The sequence below is a fragment of the Apostichopus japonicus genome, chromosome 7 (genome assembly GCF_037975245.1).
Source record: "Apostichopus japonicus isolate 1M-3 chromosome 7, ASM3797524v1, whole genome shotgun sequence".
In the NCBI taxonomy this organism is placed as follows: Eukaryota; Metazoa; Echinodermata; class Holothuroidea; order Aspidochirotida; family Stichopodidae; genus Apostichopus; species Apostichopus japonicus.
This window is the reverse complement of record NC_092567.1, coordinates 6,735,774-6,755,624: the sequence shown is the minus strand read 5'-3', so window position 1 is coordinate 6,755,624 and position 19,851 is coordinate 6,735,774. Positions and strand designations below refer to the sequence as shown.

The following is a 19,851-nucleotide window of genomic DNA, read 5'->3' as shown; positions in this document are numbered from 1 at the left end:
ACCCAGTTCAAGTTTGATGCTTAACTGGCTAATTGTTTTTACACTTAATACCTGGTTATTGGAAACTGAACTGTACTTTCCTTCCTCTGTATTTTTTTCTCTGTGATTGTTCATGTATACATGGTAGTTAGCCAGAGACTATTTCTGACTGACATTCTCAATGTCTCCTATAATTAGGACTTAAATCTCATTCACATCACTTTCTTTTCTCTTCATTAGGTTAATTATGAAGCGAGCTGTTAGGGGATCACCTATTTCACCTGTAGTTACCAGTTTTTGATGGAAGTCACGTTCATACTGTGTTGACAAGGACAATGAATGGTTCATCATCTGATATTTCCTCCATGTGATGGTAATCACATTAATGGTAAGTGTTGAACAGTATTGATAACGTTTCAAAGATGTGTGGTAGATTTTATGGATAGCTGCGCAGATCGAGGAATACTCTTTTATCTCCATTCACTCTCACTAAAATAATGTATATAAAGTTTTAACTCATCTTCTCAAAATACAACTGACAGGATTACGCCATAGTAAGGACATTAAAACGATCGGATTCTTGCTGGATTAATCCAGTACTTGGTATGTTTGTAATGACCTTGCTACAGTATGACACAATAGCTACCTCAACACCCTCTGGTACATTTTACCATTTGCCAAACTGAAATAAAAATTGCCTTCTAGACTCATATGAATAAAGTCTTCTAGAACTCCTGACACTCCCAGAATTGTAAAACTGGAAGACAACTTGTTGGTTTATATGAAAGTAGCTTGGGTTACCTACAAATATGTCTTCTGTGTAGGTATTTATTTTCTTCAGATTAAAATAAAAAAAACTTGAAATACCATTTTAGATATTCCATAATGCTGTAGAAACATTAAAGAAGTCAACTAAGTCTGTATTGCTGAGCTTTGTGTTAGAAGTATTTGTAATGAACACTCCATCAAACAAGAACACCTTGATTAATTTAGGTAGGTCACACAAAGGTCACACAACTACGGATAAAATCTTGAAATTTAATGTGTTATGTTTGTTATGATATTTATTGACTGTAGTACAGTAGACATGACTGTTTTAAGCATTTGCTTACATATTGGAATTATGATTTGAAATGTAATTGGACAGTAAAATGCAAATCACCTCCACCTTTGGTATTCATCTCAAAGATGTCTATCATATCAGCTGAAGATTATGGTTGGGTTTGTATCTCCTTTACTTCTTTGCTATTTTTCTCCAAACTTCTGATAAACTGTCGCACACCAGTTCTAAGATTCACAATCACATCTTGTGAGGCTAAAGAAGCATTATTCAAGTAAGGTGTACACAAAACCAGTGACATTGAGAGCCAGGCACAGTTCCATGCACAGTTGTGTCACCAGATCCACTTTTTTTAAGTCTTTGTTTATCCAAAGTTAAAAGTATATCATTCTTTATCACATATTTCACTGGGCACTTAGCTGACGTACAACTGTATCCTCCACCCAACCCTCACCCTCTCACAACAGGACTGCACCGAACAACATGTTATGAAATAACAGTATATGTCAAAGTCTGCAGATAGAAAAAAATATGTACTTTAACTCAATCAATTATAGTACAATGTCATCATTTCAGAAATCCTACAAATTCATCAACCTCTAGACAGTACAGTGAACCAATGGTTCCTAAATTATGTGACCGAAACGGTCATCATGTTTTCTTCAGGCTCCATCTATTTTCAGGGTTACATTGTTATTACTTGTGTTTCTCAATTGAATATAAACCAGACTGGATTGCTAGTGGTATTGCTTAAAGTTTGTATTGAAGATTCAATGCTTGTCTCAATTTCAAATGAATGTTTCTTTATATTCCAAGTGAGCTGTATATACACTTTAGGAAGCATTATGAGACCTTGAACTCATCATGTACAGTCTATAGATTTGTATTCTAGTTGTATTAGTTTCTTTACATTGTTATTATAATTATAACTGAGTAATTTATTTTGAAACTACAGTAGCATACCATACTGTATGTTTATAGTAGCTGTGTTCTGTGTTTGACAATGTTACATGGTAGAATGAAGCTACTTGCAGACCGGGTGATGTCAATTTACATAAATAATAACATTATAACTGATGACCAAATGCATTTTGTTTTTTCTCATCATCAGGTAAACTGGAATTATTCAGTCCTGAAATCAGCCTGTTTAGGTATTTACCAGTTTCAATTCCGGATAACAGCTCTTGGAAGAAATGTGTACAGTGTACATCAGCAGGGTAATGATTGTATGGTCCACCACCTGATTCTTACCCCTCCCACCCATCCCCCTCCTCCATGAGAATGCAAGTTTTTTATTGGATATATTTACTCCATGACATATCAGATGATCCCTCAAGGAAAATTTCCCACCGAAAAGTCTATCATCCAGGACCCCCCCCCCAACCCCCAATCACTGCAAAACAAGACCTAAAATATGAACAATCTAGTTAGAACACTGCTAAAAGTTGTGTCTTAGGGATTCTGTGAGACCTCTTTTTTTCAGTGCTTCCCTAATTGTAGCATCATCTCTACAAATTGTACCATAATTGTAGTTTTCAAGAGGATAAAATTCTGATGCCAAGGACATCTCTAATCTTTCAAATCTGACCAATTTTAATGGTCTATTAGACACACATTGTTTCATAATGTAACAGTTTCTTCCCTGTGTGAGCATATAATGCTAATAAAGGCTTTCTATTGTCACGTCTCCAGGTTGAGTGGATATTATGTAATTTATGGCAAGGTCCACCTATCCCATCATATTAAATAGTTGTCAAGGAGATGATAGGTATTGAGTATTGCACTATGACTAGCAAGTTTACGATTCTATCACAGAAGATCGTACAACACAATATGACAAGTTCTTTTAGGATTCAGCATGTTATGTCATCTGAAATCTTTAATGCATTTGTATTATTTTTCTGTTCTTAAAGTTATTGTGTAATTCAGTTTTTCTCGTTTGCATTAAAACATCTAGTTCAGATATGATTCTTATTGTCTTTGTCTTTATCTCCTCATTAGGTAAATGTGGATTAATCTTTCTTGAGACGATCTTTGGGGGTCACATGATGTGGATCTTGCACAGAATGGCTTACAATATGCTGATGGTAATGATTAGTGTATAATTAGTGTATAGCAGGACTGGTAAGCTGGGTTGTAGTTATAATTAGATTTGATTCTGAAGTAGAAAGTGATTTTGTTACTGCCTAATCCTGGTGGAACAGTAATTGTTTTGAATCTTGCTTGATCAGCAAACTCCCTAAGGGCCTAGGGAAGAAGATAATGGCTTCAGTCTAACATACATACACCATATATTAGGCAATACATGTCATACATTGTATTGCTTACTATTGTGTAAAAGTACACAAAGAGGTGTATGTGTTTAGTATACTGGGTCCATTTTTTGTTTTGTGTAGCCATCATAAATTAAGGAACAAAATATTCAGATGACTTGATCCCTTCTAATTTATCAGTGTGTCATAGTGTTGGGTGGCAGGTAATGGTAGTAATCAGTCTTAACAGCGCAGCCAGACTCATCTGGATTGTCAGCCTAATTGCCGCAAATAATATCCAGTAAAATGTATGGCAGGCTCATAAACAATCAATTTAATTCATAAGTGCATGTGCCCTAACAATTAAATAGAGTCACCGCACACAAAGTGAGACCCATACACACACTAAGTTAGAACCATACCCACACTAAGTTAGAACCATGTAGAATGACTAACAGGAACCATAAAAATCTCTGTTTCCATCATTACCTTTCCTACCCTTCCCCTCTCAGTACATCTAAAACCCAAATTTAAATCTGAAGATAATCTAGGTTTTATGTCATTTGTCAATGAGCTATATACTAAGGGATTACAAATGGAAGTCTTTACTGGGTTTACTGTAATGTGTGGATATGTTGTTGTCAGTCAGTAATACAAAACATGCATGAACCCTCTGGACCCTATGCATGTCCTCAGAGTAAAAACCAAAGTAATTCAGAATTCAATTCTTAGCCATTGGTCAACAGTGTTGAAGGATTCTCTTAATGTGTTCTGCTTACGTAAGATGTACATTATTTGCACTTCAGTTATAATACTGGCCATTTAAGAGATAATTCCAGGAAACTCCAGCACATGTGCTTTCTACATTTATTTTCTGTTCAATACTATGGAAGATAGCTCACAAATCTGGTAGAAAATTTCCAGCAATTGTCAAAAGATGTCTTTTATTGGGGGGGGCTACACAATTCTTGGAAGGTAACATGGAGTTGATTAGTCACCACTACAAGTGTTGTAATTGCTTACATCAGATGCAAAACATATTCCTAAAAACAATATATTTGCTGCCCTGGGATACACCCTATACTACTCATATATACTTATTAATAAGACACAGGGAAGACGTTGATGTATGTTACAAAAATGATCACAGACCTGATGAATTTTCACCTGATAAATCTAGTGAATGGAAAGTTGAATTATTGTGTATTTTCTCTTTAACCTCCAGGTGATACAGTTTTCAACATTTCTTCTGTACATTTCCTCCAAGAAAGTGAAAGAAAAAGTCAAGCTGGAACACATCACTCCTGACATAACTTCCTTTGTGGATGTGAGTCTTCACATGATAATTTCTCAACAGTCAGTTTGTGAAATGGTAATGGGCTGTGTTGGGTTCCTTTGATGAAATCTACAGGCTATGTGTAGGTGAAGACAGCTTGCCTAATTAGCTCTATAAATAACATCAAATGACATTTTTAAGATTCCACTTGTTTAATTGTGTAGAGCTAACAAACTTGACTGAACACAACTACTATATTGTAGTATGCAGTGGTGGATTGAAGATTTCTCTAAAGTGGAGACAGCTACTGATAGTTACCTAAATTAACAGTTCATCAGAAAACTTCAACTTCTGTAGAAAATAAAGATTGCCCACATGCCAGGCAAGCTAATAGAGCGGGAGCCCAGAGGGCATGGGCATTTTGGGGGTCTACTGGCAGGGGTACCCCACTGATATAAATTACTGGAAATGCCCAGCCCTTAGATATAGAGTCCTGCCAATCATTTTTCCAGTATTTTTCAATTGGTTACCTCATGAGCTGACCTAGGTCAATGAGGGGATGGGCATTTTGGGGGTCTACTGGCAGGGGTACCCCACTGATATAAATTACTGGAAATGCCCAGCCCTTAGATATAGAGTCCTGCCAATCATTTTTCCAGTAGTTTTCAATTGGTTACCTCATGAGCTGACCTAGGTCAATGAGGGGATGGGCATTTTGGGGGTCTACTGGCAGGGGTACCCCACTGATATAAATTACTGGAAATGCCCAGCCCTTACATATTGAGTCCTGCCAATCATTTTTCCAGTAGTTTTCAATTGGTTACCTCATGAGCTGACCTAGGTCAATGAGGGGATGGGCATTTTGGGGGTCTACTGGCAGGGGTACCCCACTGATATAAATTACTGGAAATGCCCAGCCCTTACATATAGAGTCCTGCCAATCATTTTTCCAGTAGTTTTCAATTGGTTACCTCATGAGCTGACCTAGGTCAATGAGGGGATGGGCATTTTGGGGGTCTACTGGCAGGGGTACCCCACCAATATAAATTACTGGAAATGCCCAGCCCTTACATATAGAGTCCTGCCAATCATTTTTCCAGTAGTTTCAATTGGTTACCTCATGAGCTGACCTAGGTCAATGAGGGGATGGGCATTTTGGGGGTCTACTGGCAGGGGTACCCCACCAATATAAATTACTGGAAATGCCCATCCCTTACATATAGAGTCCTGTCAATCATTTTCCAGTAGTTTTCAACTAATTACTTCATGAACTGACCTAGGTCAATGAGGGGAGGGGCATTTTGGGGGTCTACTGGCAGGGGTATCCCACCAATAAAAATTACTGGCAATGCCCATCCCTTGTATCTGAAGTCCTAACCATCATTTTCCAGTAGGTTTCAAGTGGTTACCTCATGAGCTGACCTAGGTCAGCCGTGAGGGGTCAATTATTGATGACTGGCAGGGGTACCCCACCACCAATAATTACTGGCGATGGCCATTTGTTGCTCTTGGGGCCATACCTGACACATTGTACTTACTTTGTTGTGGTTACCATGAAAGCTGATCTAGGTTAGCTTTGAGGTGACTTTAAAATTGCTCTCCCAGCCACACCCACCACACCCGGTTTGCCAGTCGTCTGGTTTCATATACAGGAATGCACTGTGAACGTTGTGATGTACAAGGCAATTGGTTACCTTCCCAGCTAACCAAACCCTCTGGGCTCCCGGTCTATAAGTTTTTGTAGTGTGTACCTTGATCTGATCAGGGATGTGTTTGAAATTGAGAAACTATGAAGTATCAAGTCTTTGAAGTTATATGTGCATTGCCACCTGTGGGTTACTCCCAAGATTATCTGTCATGCTGTAACATATCAATCCAACTTATTATCAGCATATCGAGTTACCATGCAGGTACATAGACAGTTTGTTGGGTACTGAGGACTAAACTGATGAATGCTGAAATCCATATTTCTAAAATGAAATACTCTTGTTGAGATCAATCAGTTACATAGAACTGTGTTATACATATAGTAAGTTCATAGTGAGTTCATTGTGTAGGGTAGCCAGTAATTTGACAGTCACCTGATACCCATACCTGTAAATTTGCTACCATGTTTAATACATAAATAAAGAGATGTTGCCGTAAGTCTATCTAAGGATTCTATTGCTGTCCACAAACTTACAGTAAGCTGTGGTCAGTCAACAATATTGTTGTGCCATGTTTTTACATTACTTTATGTCCTGTTTTCAGTGTCGAGAGAGAGGGGTAGCAGAACCTGTTCAGTTGCTGTCCAATCCACAATATTACTCTCGTAAAACGTGCCTTGAATATTATTGTAACTGAAGCTCTCTGATGCTTGCCATACACCAGACTGGCATCTTTTTACAAACTTAGGAGATGCCTTGTGCATTGAATCTTAGCTCTTGATTTCCGTTAACCCTAGATATATATTATTATCATATTATATACATCTCTTTATTCTGTTCTATGCTCTATTCTGGTCACATTTTACATTCATATTTCTTGATTACTATATATGGTTATATTTATTATTCTATCAATACTGCTGTAGTGCAATGTTGGTCTTCGTTATAAATAGAAAGAATGGCGGTTGTGCTATAAACAATACTTCCTCAAGCTGCTGAGTGATAAATATATTAACAAACTTTATATGGTGTATAAGGCCAGAGACTGTATACTTTGCTTCTGTCCATGATGTAGGCCCAACCATTCATCATTCATGTTCGCCTCTATGTGGACGGAACATTAGCTTGAAAGGTAATGTTACACCTAATTAATTAGAATGTAATGAATTCCAATGATGGTTAGCTAAGACTAATGATGTAATAAAACCCTCTCATGTTTATGAATATGGTTGATGATTATTCATGAGATGCTGATTATTGTGTTTACTGTTGAACTTTATTCCTCTTTTCTTGTTTATTATTCCCAGAAAGTTTTCCGTTGTTAATTTATACTTGTATAATTATACTTTACGTATAATATAATAAATTGTTAGAGAAGTGGAGAGAGAGAGGGGAGATGGAGAGGGTGGGCGATGGAGAGGGTGGGATTGAGGGGTTTGAGGGAGATGGAGGGGTTTGATGGAGATGGAGGGGTTGGGGAGTTGGAGAGGGTGGGCGATGGAGAGGGTGGGATTGAGGGGTTTGAGGGAGATGGAGGGGTTTGATGGAGATGGAGGGGTTGGGGAGTTGGAGAGGGTGGGGATGGAGGGAGATGGAGGGGTTTGAGGGAGGGGGTTAGGGAGTTGGAGAGGGTGGGGGATGGAGGGGTGTGAGGGAGCTGGAAGGGGTTGGGGAGATGGATGAGGTGGGGACGGAGGGGCTGGAGAGGGTGGGGATGGAGGGCTTTGAGGGATATGGAGGGGTTTGATGGAGGGGCTTGGGGAGTTGGAGAGGGTGGGGGATGGAGGGAGATGGAGGGATTTGAGCGAGGGGGTTGGGGAGTTGGAGAGGGTGGGGGATGGAGGGGTGTTAGGGAGATGAAAGGGGTTGTTGAGATGGATGAGGTGGGGATGAAGGGGTTTGAGGGAGATGGAGGGGTTTGAGAGATATGGAGGGGTTGGGGTGATAGAGGGGGTTGAGGAGATGGAAGGGGTTTGGGAGAGCGGTGGGGATGGAGGGTTTGAGGGAGATGGTGGGGGTTGGAGAGATGGAGGTGGTTAGGAAGATGGAGGGGGCGATGGTTATAAACAGTACTTTTTCTTTCTTTCCTAACAGAGTCAGTGCATTGTTCTTTACATGCAGTAGTTTAGTATGCAGGGCCGTAGCCTGCGCAGGGGTAGCTGCCCCTTGAGATTTACACTTTCTAAATGAAAGTAGGCCTACGATAAATGTTCATATCATTTCTTCTGATTTAATTACCTGTAGTCTGTAGTGTGCAAACTCTGAGATTCTAGGCACGAATTGTAGGAATGGCGGTCAAATAACATAAGGTTTACTTTAACTGCTCATCACGTATATGCACGATCTCTGATGCGACTACTGTTTCTGGTGGTTTTCAGAGGGGGGGGGGGGCGGGATGGGAGCAGAAGGGGATTATAATAAAAATAAAGGTAGAGAGCTCCAAAGATTTAACCTGCATGAACAGTGTAGCAGTCTTACGTGAAACTATACGGTTCATAAATATACTTGTTACGTATGTTTCACTGTTATCCTCTATATTAGTGCCACAATGTTTTACTAAGAATAATAAGGCACCGTCCCCTACACGGTCCACTCACTCAGCTCATTCCCCCTCCCCTACCTGCAGTAGGTCCTTAGATAGTGTCATGACGGTCCCTTTTTGGAAATGACCAACCCACTCAAATTTCTTGAAAAAGCACCTGGTACCGTATATCCGCACATCAAAGCATCGCTATGTTACATTTGGACGATATTGTTTCTCGATGTTCCTTAACTGCTGCTAGGAATTCTACCCAGGCTACGGCCCTGATGTTTATCTTTATTGTTATGATTTTTTGTTTCCGATGAAGTGAATGAGCCTAAATACCAAATAGTGCTTTTCAAATGTACTTATAATACTATATGTGTGCATGTTGTAGATGTCTGGATAACAAGATATTCTTGTGTGCAAAGTTTAGATGCTTCCTTTTGGGTTAAGTTTCAATCTGAATAATCATGATTAATGCCATAAAGTTACATCAGGAGGTGAAATATATAAGTCTTTTTAATTCAAGTCTAATCTTGTCAAATGTGACTTTTATTAAATATATTCATGAATGACATATCAATTCAGGCACCAAACAGAAGTAAACCTAAACACTTGTAGAGTCCGACCCCTGGACCCTGGCGGGGATTCGCCCCTGGACCCCACCCCAAAAGGCTTTGCTCGCCGACTCCTTCAGTTTTATTCATGTACCCTTATTTATGCCCCCCTCCCCACCCAACTCTCAATTCGGATTGACGCTCCTGAACAGAGCATTTTCTATTTTAGCTTAAAGCAGCTGGTTGTGTTTGTAGCTTTATCTCCTACGCCTATATAGTGGTAAACTAACACTGTCTGCTGTTAATTTGTAGTAATAACTGATTAGTGAAACAATATGTTCGCAAAACTCGAGTCTGTCACATCTCAAAGCAGTATTATCTAACAATCCGGTGTTACCATCCTCTACCGTTTAGGGGGGAGGGGGGGGGGTTAAAATGAGATGTGAGTTTTGTCCACTAGGAATGTTGAAATTATACAAGAAGTTGGAAGGATTTGCAAATGAGAGATTAAAGCATTACATTAATATAATTAAGGGCGGAGACACGATTGAGGTGTTTGTTATGATATGCAATATTTCATGACTTGGTCTCAGCATGAAACAGAGGTACACAATGTATAAATGAGCACTTTATCTTGCTTTATCTGCTTCGATTTATTTTAATTCCTCTCCTGACTCGCGAACAGCGAGGATATTCTCGTGATGTGAAGTAAGCTTGCATACGAAGACATGCCCAGATGAGTGTTACTAGTATTCAGGGGCGTATCCAGGATTTTCTAACCCGGGGGCGCGAATTACTATCTAAGCGGAGTGCCACCAACGGTTGGCGCGCAGCGTCATACGAGAAAATTTATGGTTTTGATACCCCCAGATCACCAGAAATGGCACTTCTCGGGATTAAAAAGGACCAACCAGATGTACACTTTTGCCTGAGAACCAAGAATTTCCCAATAGTTTTTTTTTCTCAAGATTTTAAGCCCATTATTTGTTCAGAATTTGAAATTTGACAATTCTCGTGAATAAATTCACTTCAAAACATACCCATAATGTTGCAAAAAATTTCATCTATTGGACAACCGATATAGAAAAACCTCCTTCAACCCCTAACCGACCAGTCAAAATTGCACGAGTAGAGGAAAGTATGATGAAGAATGTTGGTCAGGGAATTTTTGAAAAATTCAGACACAGTTAATTTATTGGTGTACAAATATGAAAACCCCTCTTATAACGGCTACTATAAAACTTGGTTGAAGGAAAAATAACAGATATTTCCGAAACCGAACACTACACAAACAGACAGTTTGGAGGCTGTTCATCCTTTTCATGCTCACTGATATGGTGTGATATCTGCTGTTTGCTTTACAAATTCGAATAGTTGAAATGAGACTGAAATAAATAATTTTTATCTGTTTATTGTGCATTGCCCTACCAGTGGCGTAACGATGATCCTGGGGCCCGGGCCCCCTACCAGGAGGTCAAAGCAAGAGCGTCTGCAGAAATGTTTACAAGGGGGGTGGGTGGTCAGTAGGTCATATAGGTGTAACACCAGTGGCGTCGCCAAGGGGGGCCAGGGGGCACGTGCCCCCCCCCTGGAAAACCGAGTGCCCCCCATCTGAGATTTGGATTGGTAAAAAATTATATATATATTTTGTTACATTCAACTCCCATCATCTGAGTTGGTTTTTCATAAGGACAAAGAAGCACAGTAATTCGTATTTTCTTCAAATGAGCTGCGAAAAAATGAAAAAGTTTATCCTTGAACGTCGGGAATCGAAGTCGTAACCTGCGCCATCACAACATGTGTCGATATTTACATTGAATGTGTCAGTACTCACGCCATACCAGCGGATATACACGCCCGCTTCGCGAGCTACATGACTGTGAGAAGGGAGGGTACTGCAATATGTTGCCTTGGTCTGAGGTTGACAGGTTAGGAGCTGACGAAATGTGAGAATGTGAGGGTCCGCAGGCACCATACTTGCCTATATTTGTGGACCCATATATTAACCCTGTTGTGTAGGGGGTGCAGAGGTCATTTGAGGTCAGATGCTTGTAGGAACAAATGGCGAATGTTCACACCTGCATACTGACCCATACTCGATGTGTGATCAAACTTTGGATTGCATGGTGAGATCCCTGATAGGAGCCAGTAACGATGCTGGAACCTATTACATCTTAATAGATAATGGGAGAAAACGAGAAGGACAAGAAGGACAAGACAATGAAAAAGTTGAGGGGGCAAATGCACGATAAGCCCCCCCCCCCCCAATATTTACCAAGGCTCCGAAACGTGGATCTGCCCATTTTTCAATGCATACTTGTCGATCTGTCCGATGCACACGTATACTATATAGGTGTAATAATTTTAGTAAATGCTGGGGGGACCCTCGGCCCGTCCCCTGGCTATAGACCACATTGTCACCCCAACCGCGTCTTCACGTCCCTTGAAAAGTGGAAGCAGTGAGTGTGAGTACCGGTAAGCGCAACATAACTTCGTCTTAGGCCAATGACTTGCTTCATTTCAGCCAGTTCTCCAACATCCCCTTACTACACTCAAAAACGTCTTTGCGAGTAAACTACGAGTAATAGCTACTCTCTTAAAACACTATCGAATATACAAATTTCTATGTTGTTACAGACTTGTACGTGCAATCTGAGAAATTGCAGGCTTGAGACCTATAGTTTAGGGCTAGGTATTCGCAGCATAAAACACTCGGGAAGTGCCGTTTCCAAATGGTTTGAAAAACCCAAAATTTTCTTGTACGCTCCGCGCCAACCGATGGTGGCGCTCCGCTTAGATAGTCTCTACACATTAGCCCCCCTCCAATAATTTTCCCGTTCCGCCTTGCCAGGAGGGGCACCCCCCATCAAATGCTGGTGCCCCCCCTGTGCCCCCAGACTGAAAAGTCTGGTGACGCCACTGTGTACAACTAATCCGTATGTAAAGTATTGGTTAGAATTAAAATATAAACCACGCTACCTATGAGTTTGGTATCTCGGTACATTTTATCATCAAACAGTGTTTTGCTCCTCGGCCTTTTGGATAAGATCATGTGTAGTATCTGTTCCCTTTCGAGGGGAATGGTGATTCACACCTGACGATGATCACACAGTCACAGTCCCGATGCAAGGACACTGGGGTTCAGAGCGGATCAGTCGTTCGGTAGTTTGGTTTTCGTGCCCAGGTTCTTTCCTGGGCGACTTTTTCTTAAAAAAGTAGCAGTGTTTTGCTCCCAAATGTCTCAAAAAACAGTGCAGTGTATGTTATTCAAAAGTTAACTAAGAGCCACCCCCCCCCTCCCTTAGGTCTGGAACGACTTGTCTGTTTGTTTGATGTTGTTATAGTATTTACATACAATATGCGATAATTGTACACAATTTCCATAGTACAAAGTAAGCCTAGATTTCACTCGATATACGATGAAAAACGTGTCCCACTGCATGCAGACATGTCACGTGCTCTTTAATATCACAGCTGTATATCACTTAAATGGGAGATGATTGTCACCTGGGTTGTCTTCAAGTCAAATGGAATAACTAGGGTTGGGAGGGGGATGGTGGCGTGATGGTTAAAGACGGTGTTTGTTCTATCTTTCCTAACATTCAGCGCATAGCCTGTACACGCAGTAGTTTATTATCATGGAATTGGGTGGCGTGGAAGACGGAGTGTTCATGAGACGTTAATTAGTTATAACCCAATTAAAGATGGTATTCGTTGTACCGAATGACTGAATACCTGGAGTTTCAAAGCGAGGGAGGCTGTAGGGAAGGGGGAAGGGGGGGGGAGTACATTATCACATCTTCCTTAGTTTACTTGTTAGATGAAGACATTCTTCAGTGTCGAGGACACCAGCTCCACTCATCTGCGATTGTACTTTAAGATATTGCTGAGTCATTCGGCTGGATCCTTTGTTAGCAATCAATACGAGGTAATCAAATGATCGATTTTTGCTTAAATTCATATTTTCAGTTTACGTCTGGTGTCGACATTTCAGATAAACGTCAAAACTTCATGAGCAACGTTACAATTTCTATAAAGCGTCGAAAGTTTGCGAAATCAGTCTAAATTGTTCTGTAAGAAAAATCAAATACCAGAAATGAAACCACCAAATGTCAATATGTAAAATCGTTTTTGTTTTTGAAAATAATAGTTGAACGTCGAGGTAAGCAAAGTAAATTGGACCAAGAATTTGTTAACATAATTTTCTGTGATCAATGTTCCTTCTGAGCCACCGTAATACCCTGAAACATTATATTGCGTACTTTGTAATAACAGTCTGAGCAGATGCTGCCACCTGGTACAGCTTAACCAGCAGAGAACAGAATAAAGGAAACCTAGAAAATAATGTTTCATACTTTTATGTATATAACTATCATTCCAGTTTTGATTTTTCAAGGGGTGGCAGACAAATATTTGAGGCCCTATTGCCCTCCCGTAGCTACCCTCCTGCTCCTCCATGCCCTCCATTATGGTAAAAGTTTAGTCTCTGTATAGAATAAGTACATCTTTTGATTTTGTATTAACGTCACATTTGCCTACTGAGAGAGAGAGTATAAGTATACCTATTATACACTGAAGTTCAGTTGCTGCCCAGTGTATATTACTGGGGGTGGCAGACAAATACTTGAGGCCCTATCCCCTCCCCTAGCTACCCCTCTGCTCCTCCCCTGCCCTGCATTATGGCAAAATATTAGTTCAGTTGCTCCCCAGTGTATATGGCTACTCTTGTAGAAAAGAGTTGCCTCCATAGCATTGAAACAAGAGCTCACTTAAACATTTCATTCACAGGACCCGCAACAATTACGCTTGACTTGGGCGAAAGACTTGTGACTTGACTTGACAAACATTGGCTTATTATAAAGACACTGTGATAAACTCGGCTCAAAGTTCAGCTAACAGTAAAATTTAGATCAGTAACGTGTCATTCATTGTGATTTGATGATAAATTATTAAAGCAACAGATGTAATCCAGTAATTTCCATATAGAAAACGAAACGTGTTTCACTTGTTACATATCAGAACATGAGAAAAGGGGAATTTTCAAATAACAGGGCTTCCCGTTCTTTTAATGTTGTGTGTTGTTGCTTCTTAATATGAATATACTTATTCTTGTATCTATCTTTCCTAAACATAAAATAACTATATTAATATTAACATGTTTTTTCACATCTAACATATACTTTTCTAACCAGGAACTTGCTTGCCTATATTGTCATCGCTATACTTATCATGTGCCAGAGGCTAAATTTATAACGTACTTTACTACCGTTGTTTGACAGTCACTGTTTACACAACAAACAAATATAAAGATCATAAGAAGTTTGCCCTGTGGTATCGTATAATTGCTTCATAGTTAGTTGATATTATCATTATTACGATATATGACTAGATATCTTGTTTAGATTGAAGATAAGATGTTTCAGTTCCATAATGTATTAAATATTCTGGCTTTAAAAAGATGGATAACGAAGATGTAATTTTGTTCTCACTGGGAAAAGAGGGACATATTTTAGATGCGTCCCGATGAACTTTTTAAGGTACCTGAAAAGGGCAATCAAGATACAAATATATTGTCCCTAATAATTGTCCTTTACTAAAACAGATAACAAAATAATATTCTAGAGCTAACAGCACCGTTTAGTTTCATTCTGGTCATCTAAACGGCATATGATACATACTTGACAGCGTTCCCGGAAATCCCCACCCCTGGAATAATCCTCCCGGACGATAACCCCCCCCAACAACCCCTTCCCCCCGGGACAATTCCCACCAGGACAATTGCCAACCCTGAAAAGTGCCTCCCGGAGAATTCCTACTCCGGACAATTCCCAACCATGACAATTTCCACCCGGACAATCGCCCCCCCCCCGGGACAATCCCCCTCCTCGGAAATTTCGACGATTGATTGACAGCCTATGTAGGCTTAGTCCATTAAAAATGGGGGTGAACCTAGAACAAACTGCTTCAGGAGATTTAATTTTTTCATATTGTTCTTGTGTCCCCACTGAATATTATATCCAATTAACATAAATTCAAAATGGACGCCAACGATAATTTTGAGGCTCTGTAAAAGCTCATTAACGATTGGTTTTATACTATCAACATATATTACAAGAGGAGAGAAACATGACCCCCAAAATCGAACTAGCTTATTGAATATACACATTGACGTACTTGTAACGTCATAACCTAGATATGCCTCTATGTGAAGTCATCAGAACTAAACATGGAGGCTTTAAGCAGAGACGATATCATTTTCTATTTAGTGTGTTCAGTAGTCAAATCCATATACGCGCGATTATGTTTTCTGTCATTAACTCTTTAATATACTGTAGTATGTTAGTTCTTTATGCAGCTTCAGTGATGTACTTTGAGAACGCGAAGTAGTAGTTTAACTTCAATTCCTTGCAGTAGCGTATTGGGCATTAATGGCGATCGGGGCAGTGAGGGGCAAATTTCGCTTTTGGCGCCCCCCCCCCCCTGTCAAAATGTTTAGTACAGTTTATATGGGCCCAAGCGCAAACTGCAAATTTACTGAATTAACGCCCAAAATATTACCCTTGTGTCAGTGTAGCTATAGTATACATAATGCACGCGAAACAAACAAGTTTTTTGGTACTTTGTCTCCTAAAATACAATCGTTTTGCTATTTAAGCTTTTCAATTCAACGGTATTCATACGTTTTACAACATTGCAAAAGTATTAGTGTGGATATATATGTAAGTAGACCAAAGTTATCCAATATCTCACATCTTTATGTGGAAAAATTAAGCGAAAGTCACTCTCTACAGGGCAGACATGGTTTACCAACAGAAAAATAAAATAAATAAATAAATATATCACTAATGCACGAGAATCTCGCACAGAGATACTCGTTGTTCGTATCTTTAACTTAGCGATTATTTTTTTTCTCAGGTGAGTTGAGCCTGGTGGTTATGCTAATATAAAAGAATATAGTACACACGCACAGTTTTTATTGGTATCTAGCGTTGTTTAATCGTGCCAATTAGGTGCTCCCGATTGACAATTATCTGTGGGCCAATTGTCCGGGGGAAATTGTCCGGGAGGGTAATTGTCCTGAATTTGGTTTTACCCTATTTTCGAAAGAGTATAGGTGTACTTTGCACAACAGAGACATGTAATGGCTCCCAGAGTGGTTAGTACTATACTTAAGAACCAACTTTGGAAACTGTTTTCCCTCACCTCTTAGTGGAGTGTTTGTGCAACTTTTAATCTGGAATGGGTCATTTCCGGTATCTGAGAGGCATATGACAAAGATTTTCCTTGCTTGTTTTATTTAGTGCTCCACTCAAATAGTGACATCATTGTCCCTGAAAAATGTCGTGGAAAAGCATTCCTCCGTCCTCCCCACCCCCTTCTCACACACACCTACCTTTGTGTAATACTTCCATATTAGTCTGTGCATGTAGTTTCTCAGTTTAATGTTGCACAGTGGGTAGTAGCCTATCTTCCTAGTATTAAATTGTTAGTGATAAACCCATGACATCATAATCGTCATCCCATGTTATTCTGGCATGTGGATATATCGTTAGGGATACAGTTTTACGTAAAATGAGGTGTTAACATTTTTTTTTCATTAAGCTTTAGTCATATCGCATCCAAAAGGACAGCCGTAGCCGGTCTAGGGCCTAGGCTAACTACATCCAGGGTCCAGTGAATAGCAATACAGCAGCTGAGCAGACGACAATAGTAAAGTAATTATATACCTATATGCTTCCTAAGAATTACCCATGAAACTACAGACCAATGCTACTTTTTTGGCACCCAAATGCTGCACACGGTATCACCATTCGAGTGAATTATGTTAACTTTATCACTTTAGTTATGTTAAAGACGTATAGTCCTTGTATTACGCGCCGGTATTTTCTTGCCGTACAAGCAAAGCGCCACCAGTTGGATGGGTGGCTCCAGTATATGTCGCATGACGTCATTCTTCCTACTTCAATTTCTATATTCCTCGCCTAGTTAGCGAAATTTTACGAACAAACAGTGATTAACACCGAAGGCTCGATTCACCATTAATCTAACGAATACAATGTACAACTACTCTATCATTAAACAAATGTAACACCCTCCGGTGTATTAATAAATCTTCGGTCGATATCCTGGCCCTGGTTCATCATCATCCAAAACACGTTCAGAGAAGCTAGCTGTGGAAACTAACCATGACTGTGTAGTATATAATGTCATGCCGTTATGGGCTAGCTGTTCGAGCAGCAGATAACCAAATAACACCGAGTTGTTGAGGATAAATACTATGAACATTTGTTGCTTGCAACTTTTTGCAGGATGTTTTTATCTCAAATGCTTTCAATTGTTACCTGTCTTGTTCAATTTGAGAATAAAGAACCAAAGTAGAGAATTTTACGTATAGTTTTGAAGAAGTAGTCTACTCAATGGGATCTTTTTCTCTTTAGGTGTGCAGAATTAACTGTTCGTCGCAACAGTTCTTTGCAAATCTGGGTCTGGATATTTTCCTGCGTAGCCAACCAGTGAATTTGAGATTGTTATGAAGAGTGTATGTTCAGCTGTCATTCACCAGCCCTGCGGATACGGATGATGGAGCGGGTTAGTTTTCCAAATATTGTAGCGTGCATGCGCACTACAATACCTAGAACGGATGTAAATTCTGAATAAAATATCACATTCTCCTCCCCTGTCTAGGCAGGGATTTCTAGGGTGTAATGGACCTTCTTACCAATGCCATCATTCGATTTCAATAGGTATGTTTGTCTTCTACATATCTGGTACTGTCATGGTTGAATTTTAATTTGTTCATGGTTAATAACAAAGTTTACATGACTATGTAGATAAAGGTATTAAATTTTCCTTTTTGTTTAAACGCTTCGTCTTAAACTTTGTTCCTAATATGAAATATCGAGTCTACTTTCAAAACTTATTTATACTTCATAGTAATAATAATATAGTAAAGTATGTATGCTATTGTATGCATCTAGTCTCATGTGTTATGACGTACATTCACATTGTATCTAACATGAAATGATAATGTTAAGTCTCATTCTTCATACATTTCAAATTGCATTTATCTTATAAAAGAGAGATTTGTTAACAGGGGTCTTTGTGCAACCCCACCCAACCTCCAATACCACTCTGCCTATATATAGATTAAGACTCTGAAGTGATTACAAAGTGTAATGAACCTTCTTCGGCTATTTCTAACAATCCGGTGTTATCATCCTCCACCCGTTATAGCAAAAATATATAACATAAAGTGTCACAATTGTCCACTTCAATTACACCAAGAATGTTGAAACCAGACAACCACTTTGGTGATCTGCAATCTGTACACCTGAGTCAATGCAAAACGATATGTTACGTTCAAGGGAGAGGGGAAGGGGTGAAATTATTTTCATATTTCCCTTGAAACGGCAACAAAAATGAGAATATTGATGTAAAACTCAAACATCACATCAATCATCGCGCACTAAAAGTCACTTATATCATAGTATGTATTTAGCCTTCCAGAAACCGTCGTCCAGTTGTCGTCCAGTTACAGACGTCCAGTTATGTCGTCCAGTTACAGAGTTGTTGACAATTAACAATTCATAATCATGGACGTTAAATATGAATGTAAGAGACTGACTTCGGTCAGCTTGCGGCTTTGATAAGCCAATGCGGCTTCTTCGCGAGTTCCTGCTTGCAGGAGGATCTAATATACATACATACATACATACATACAAACCATCACTCGATATTTACATAACAAACAAACAGTTAACCATATCACTGATCAGCTGATATTGTTATCTATTAATACTTTGACCCTGTACAATGCTATATTCGCGTCTTCTATACTTCTACGCAGCAGAAACTAAACATTGATAATGACGGGGGAGGGGGGGGGGGGGGTTGTGTTACACCAAGGACCTCTCTGCGTGACAACTCCCTACTTGTAATAGGGTGCACACTTTGTGACAACTGCTTAATTATACAAGAGAACCCTTTGTGACAGCTACTATATTAATACCAGGGAGCTATGTTTGTTATAGCTCCCTAATAATACCAGTGAGTTCTCTCTGTGACTGCTCTCTAATTATACCAGGGAGCTCTCTCTTTTTGACAGCTCATATTAATTCTAGAGAGCTCTGTTTGTGATAGCTTCCTAAAAATACCAAGGGCCTCTCTGTAACAGCTCCCTAATTATACCAAGGACCTCTCTGTGACAGCCCCCTTATGATACCAATACCAGGGAGCTATGTTTGTTATAGCTCCCTAATAATACCAGTGAGTTTTTGACAGCTCATATTAATTCTAGAGAGCTCTGTTTGTGATAGCTTCCTAAAAATACCAAGGGCCTCTCTGTAACAGCTCCCTAATTATACCAAGGACCTCTCTGTGACAGCCCCCTTATTATACCAATACCAGGGAGCTATGTTTGTTCCATAACAACTCCCTGGTTTGTTATAGCTCCCTAATAATACCAGCAGGGAGTTCCATAACAACTCCCTGATACCAGTGAGTTCTCTCTGTGACTGCTCTCTAATTCCATAACAACTCCCTGATACCAGGGAGCTC

At 39.7% G+C, this 19,851-nt stretch overlaps 3 protein-coding genes across 17 annotated transcripts in view; 2 read left to right on the top strand and 1 right to left on the bottom strand.

Annotated features, from left to right (window-relative positions):
- LOC139970082 (uncharacterized) overlaps positions 1–19,851 on the top strand; it is an 892,672-nt gene that overhangs the window by 441,010 nt on the left and 431,811 nt on the right. The window lies entirely within an intron of this gene.
- Positions 1–19,851, bottom strand: part of LOC139970055 (uncharacterized) — a 78,128-nt gene that overhangs the window by 47,225 nt on the left and 11,052 nt on the right. The gene's annotated exons all lie outside the window — the stretch shown is intronic.
- LOC139970084 (uncharacterized) lies at positions 229–7,618 on the top strand. The gene is made up of 5 exons (XM_071975742.1): positions 229–367; positions 2,151–2,256; positions 3,041–3,126; positions 4,517–4,618; positions 6,818–7,618. The coding sequence occupies exons 1-5, from the start codon at positions 350–352 to the stop codon at positions 6,908–6,910; spliced, it is 405 nt and encodes a 134-aa protein (XP_071831843.1). The 5' UTR covers positions 229–349; the 3' UTR covers positions 6,911–7,618.